Source organism: Populus euphratica, unplaced genomic scaffold (assembly GCF_000495115.2).
Source record: "Populus euphratica unplaced genomic scaffold, PopEup_1.0 scaffold163.1, whole genome shotgun sequence".
Lineage (NCBI taxonomy): Eukaryota > Viridiplantae > Streptophyta > Magnoliopsida > Malpighiales > Salicaceae > Populus > Populus euphratica.
The window spans coordinates 179,082-184,699 of NW_011499948.1; the positions used below are offsets into that span (position 1 = coordinate 179,082).

General features: G+C 35.4%; 1 protein-coding gene across 2 annotated transcripts; it reads right to left on the reverse strand.

The window, feature by feature from the left end:
* Positions 1–24: 24 nt before the first annotated feature.
* Positions 25–4,464, reverse strand: LOC105137731 (uncharacterized). 2 transcript variants are annotated; one of them, XM_011043565.1, is made up of 6 exons: positions 3,925–4,464; positions 2,301–2,351; positions 1,853–1,915; positions 1,666–1,734; positions 391–644; positions 25–319 (listed from the first exon to the last, which is right to left on the reverse strand). In XM_011043565.1, exons 1-5 carry the CDS (start codon positions 4,291–4,293, stop codon positions 411–413), a joined length of 786 nt encoding a protein of 261 aa, XP_011041867.1. In that variant the 5' UTR covers positions 4,294–4,464; the 3' UTR covers positions 25–319; positions 391–410. The 2 variants fall into 2 exon arrangements, with proteins under 2 accessions (XP_011041867.1, XP_011041866.1); XM_011043564.1 differs by having other exon boundaries at positions 319–644.
* Between the last annotated feature and the right edge of the window lie 1,154 nt (positions 4,465–5,618).

Here is a 5,618-nt window from a genome sequence, read left to right on the forward strand (position 1 = left end):
TGTGGGGGGGGGGGGGGGGGGGTGATCTAATTAGATCAGTTCGATTCCAAGTAGACAAACATGTGACTATCTATGGTATAATTACATCTTATCTGTTGGTATTTCCTATAATGGAAGGAATGAAGGTTTGCCCCAAAGAATTTGGATGGACGTAGAAATCTGCTAAAAGAAAGAAAGTAAACTGAAGCTAAAGATTAGGATCTCTACACTACCCTCCGTACCTTCATGTATGAAAACAAATATCCGCATACAGGTCAAGAAGCGGTGAAGGTAATGGTTTAGTACTTGCATCAGCTTTATCATGCAATGCCGTCAATATCTGCCGAATCATGATGTATTATTACGCACAAAAGCCGGTTGAATTGAAAAAAAAATGAAAAAAATACCTACCTGTATAGAACTGAGTTTTCTCAGCTCAAAACACCAGAGCCTGAATCAACTTCAACAGGGAGATTCAGGTCAGGTAGCAGAAAGGAAGGCTTGGTGCCTTCATCCTCCTGTAATGAGAAAGAAACATTGTGTAGCAACATTGAATATGTGGAATCACAGGCTACTTTTGTTTCCTGAGGCTGGATTGAAATATCATCTTCTGATTTAACAGCAGCTGGAAGTACTTCCGGTCTTTGCTGTGATAGAAAATCAAGCTGCAAGGAAAAAACAGAATCACGATCATCTTCTTGTTGGTGTATTACCTATCTACATCCATAGCCATTCATGGAGGAGCATTAAATACATTGGAATAAAATAGGCAGAAAATATAACCTCAGTTCATGCTGCGGACTTGTCAAGAAAAGGGAAAAGGGAAAAGAAAACAGGAAAGAAGCAAACAAAATTAAACATAGCATAGCAGTTGTGCAATCTCAAGGCCCTGTCTGGGTGACAGAGGTGTATAATTGTGCATCAAGCTTCTCTAAAATATGTAAGGGTTGTAACATATGACAGATCTTTTATTTCTAGCTCAAAGTTAATAATAAAATGCACTTGCATGATTGCATGCAAAGCAAACAATTATTACATGCTAAATTCACTACTTTTGACTTTTGTATCCATTTATCCACCTCAATACTAAAAATTTCAACAAAACAGGTTAGGATGTGGAAATTAAAGAACATATAGGAAATACCCAAATATGATCACCTTTAAGCCCTACCAAATGCCTTGGACAGGGAACAACCAGACAACCATCAAACATGGACAGCCAAGGAATGCATAAATGATTAAATTAAGATTAATAAACACAGAATCACATGTAAAGTTTATATTGTAGGTTAGATAATCTGTTTAAATTTTAAATGCACGGTTCACTGATTCTTGTAATTTATTTACATACAAACTGTTTGATCATTCTAATATTTAATCTCTATAAGAACTACAATAACAGAATCAAGAAAAAATGAGAAACAAATATTAGGATTGTCAAAAAGAAATCAGTAGTTTCAGCAAAGAGGGAAGGATGTAACATGTCACATGAGCATTTCAATCAGTTATGAACGGTCACACAACTTATCAAGCCAGTCAAGTACAAAAACACATACAGAGTGCGTGTTAATTTAGGGATAGCAAAATACTTCAAATTGCTACGAAATTTCTGAAACAAAAGTGAACTTTTTAAAGGGAAGAAAAAAACAAGAAATGAGAATGAGTTTGAAAGAACAATAGGTTCACCTTCATTCTCTTCAATCTTTCATTTGTGGCTCTCTCTTTCTCTACAGTCACACTTAAGGTTGCCAATTTCTGCTCATGAATGAAGCACACAGTAAATATCAAAATTAACACCAAATAAGTACCTCACAAAGCAAAGATGCAGGAGAACAAAGCCAGGTTTCAAAACTAGTAAACTAATGGAACATACGTTTTTCAAACGCCTTCTTTCCTTCAGTAGCAAACCCTCCTCCTCTCTAAGCTCAACTAAATTCTGCCAGCAACCAAACAATTTAAAACACCATGAGATAGAATTCCAAAATATTATACGTCTATTAGACAAGGCAATGCAAATGATAATTATTTTTTTAATGTCATCATACATCCAGATTGGATATTACTTGACAGCATAAGTAATATTGCCACATACAGAACCACCTACATCAGTTGAATGCTTACCTTTAGTTTTTCAAGGGTGATAGCAAAGCAACAACAGATGGACAGAAAAGCTGGTTTAAAGCTAACTCAACCACTAAAACCATTTGCCAGACTAACATAGTTTCTAGAACCAACTAAAGAGATTCTAAAACACCCATAAAGAAATTGATCAAAACCAATACATGCATCACTTTACATGCAATATAAGAAACTTGCATTACCTTCTTCTTTCTTGACCTCTTGGTGGTTGGCGTTTCACTTGTAACGGCAACCTGATACATGCGCCAAAATGACACAGCCTTAGCTAACAGACTTAATATTTTGCTGCCAGCCACTTAATAAAAAAAATTACGTAACAGATTATAGTTATCTGTACACAAGCATGTACTATGTATGCATACAAACATGCATGCATACATGATTCAAATCAAGTTATTTTCCGCGTTTCAAGAAACACTTTGCTCGGTTCCCTTTGAAGGGGGGCATGGAAGCGCTACATTCTATTATATCGGAATGCCAGCTACCGTGCGTGTCATGTAAAACACAGACATGCACGCACAGCAACCATGAGCATTCACATTCAATTCATTGACCCACTCCATGCTTTTCGGTAACAAACAAATTTCTCCCAGAGTCTACAATGCAACACCGAAGGAGGATGATAAAAATAATAATAGTTTTTATTTCTCTGTGTGCTATAAGAGTATGCTAGTTATACTATAAGGTTTTCGAGCTAGGAATATAAATATACCAAATACTAAACATAACCCAACAGGTCAGCTTATATATACCATAAATTTGGTTCAATGTGGTCCCCACTTCAAGACCAACCAGTTTGCCACCTAAAAGCATCACACTTTCCTCTTCATTTTAGCCACAGGATTTTCATATTGGAAAAGACATTTATTTGACCGAGAAATTCTTGCCCTTTTTAGACCCCCACCGAACCCTAAGATGACAAAAAAAGAAAGAGAGAGGCTATCCAAACAGCCTGTCACTTGCTACAAAACCCACAACCCAATCAACAATTTCAACTCTGTCACAAGTTTTAAGCCCAGCTCGATGCATGTCTGTCACGTGAGAAAAGAACAACATTTTTGTTTTAGCGCCCGCAGGAAGTGGGAAACTGCGGCTACACACACCAAATCATATCTCCCAATAAAGTGCGCACAACCACTAACACTATCACACCTATTTCGCCACGAAAACACGCCACCCATAAAAACAGCTGCTGCTGCTTCTGCTGCCGCCGCCGCCTCCGCTTTCCATGATGACTAAACTGACCTTCATCGCCATGCCAAATCAAGCACACTTAGTTTGACTATGATTAAGGTCAGTTTCGTCATTTTCCATATCCGTATCCACTCCATGTGCATATTCATCCCTCACCGTCTATGGTTGCTCCCCCGACAGCTAACTTAGATTCTGGAAGAATACTCGTTGACAAAAATGCCCTTCAATAAGAGGGTATTTTCGTCCCTTCAAAAGGCACCCGAATGGAAGTGGCATTCTCTCCTTCTAAACACAAGAATATTTTTTTCAAAATAAAAAAAGAAGAAGAAATGAAAAGTCATAGAAGGGCATCTCAGTCAAAATGACTTGAAACGGTGAGTTTGTTGGCCGGAGAATTTACAGACCCTGGTGTTTATATTCATGAAAGATTCCCTGGGCAAAATCGTTATTTAAAAAAAAAAAAAGGACTTCCTCAACCGTAACCGAAAGAAAAATAAATATCACGTTTTCAAAGGGCAATCTCGTCCCCTGAAAAAGAAACCAAAGAATGCCACCAGGAAACCACCGGGGCCAACTCACCGAGTCAGAAAGAAAGAAAGAAAGCATACAAACCTTAGATCTCGAGGTGGCAATCAACTTAGAGGGAAGACTAGTGGTAGCTTCATCAAAACCGTCGCCACCACCGCTGACGGAGGTGGCACAGCTAAAAGAAAGAGGAGTGGTAGGACTAGCATGAGCAGAGGAATGAGAACCCTTTTTCCTCCTGGTAATCATGACATGCTTAGAAGAAGAGCGTCGTTGTCTAACGCTCCAGTCCACACTCAAAGCCAGAACGGCTCCTTCCTTCACCAAATCCTGCGGAAAATGACGTCGTCGACGTGGTGCAGGGAGTGGCTCTGGCTGGTTCAGCTTTAAAAGTAGCTCCACCACCAAACTGTCATCGGTCATAGCTACTTGAACCCACTCGTCTTCTACGGTCATCTTGCTTCGGTGTCAGTGTCTTCTCTGCTCCCCCTGTATCTTCTGTGGTTTTAGAGAGAGAAAGGAAGGATTTTAGAGAGAGAGGCGGGATCTTTGTATGTGAAGAAAATGGAGGTTGGGAGTGGTGTCTGTTGACAATAATAAGGTGGTTAGCAGCACTTTCTATATTTTGTTTTTGTGGATTATTTGCATTTATTGTTTGTTATTATTTTATTTATTTGTGTGAGTAAGTGTCCGATGGATCGTCTGTTTTTGTTTTTTTATTAAGTGGGCCCAGTAAGAGTGCAGATGAAGCAAACGTGGAAGAACTGGTTAGGGTTTTGGTTTTGTACCGGTCCGGATTCGATGAAGAAATAAGGGGAAAAAAAAAAGGAAAAATCAATTGACCCGTTAAAAATTCAAGTTAATTGGATAGTCCAGTTAAATTTGGCTCTTAACTCCATATTGTTTAAATTTAAAAAAAAAAAATTAAAAAATAACCCCTCCATATCATGATGTAAGTCTTATTAATTTTATTTTACAACTATTATATTATAGGTTTGAGTCATTATTATAAGAATTGATATATTTGATTTATTAAGATTTATATTAGAAATTAATCTGATTTTACTTAAGTTAATTTAAATTTTAAATTTTATTTATAAACTTTTAAAATAATATCATCTAGATAAAATTATAAATTAATTCATTGAATTAGCTTGGTTCTAGTACCTAAGATTTGAAGTTGTAGGATGGATGTTTTTTTTTTTTTTTGTATTTAGGGAACCTTATTGAAAGTATTGCTTTAAATTCATCATAATGTAAGAAGATCCTTTTGTGTATATCAATGAAAATTCTACCGTTATTGAAATAAAAAAAAAATCTAACTCCTTTTTATGTTAAGCTATTAATGAGTCTTTAACTTTTTTCAATTTATAATTTATAAAATTATAAAATTTAAAGCTATTGAAAAAGACAAGATTTTGAGTATATTTAGTATTGTAATGCCATATACTTTTTAAAAATATCTTTTAAAAAATATATATTGAAATAATTATTATAATATTTTTTAAGTAAAAAACAATTTTAAAACACATTCAAAAAAAAATTATTACACTTTCGAAACACTGTTTTTTGTTTGAAATAGTAGAATTTTTATTACATAATTACAAGTGCAACAATTTACAAAAAAGATGATAAAACAATAATCAATACAAGAAAGAGAAGATTGAAAGCTTTAAAGCTGTGTGTGTTTGAGAATGTTTCTGTTTTTATTTATGGATATTTTTTAAAAATAATTTTAATTTTAAAAAATATTAAATTAATGTTATTTTAATATTTTTATG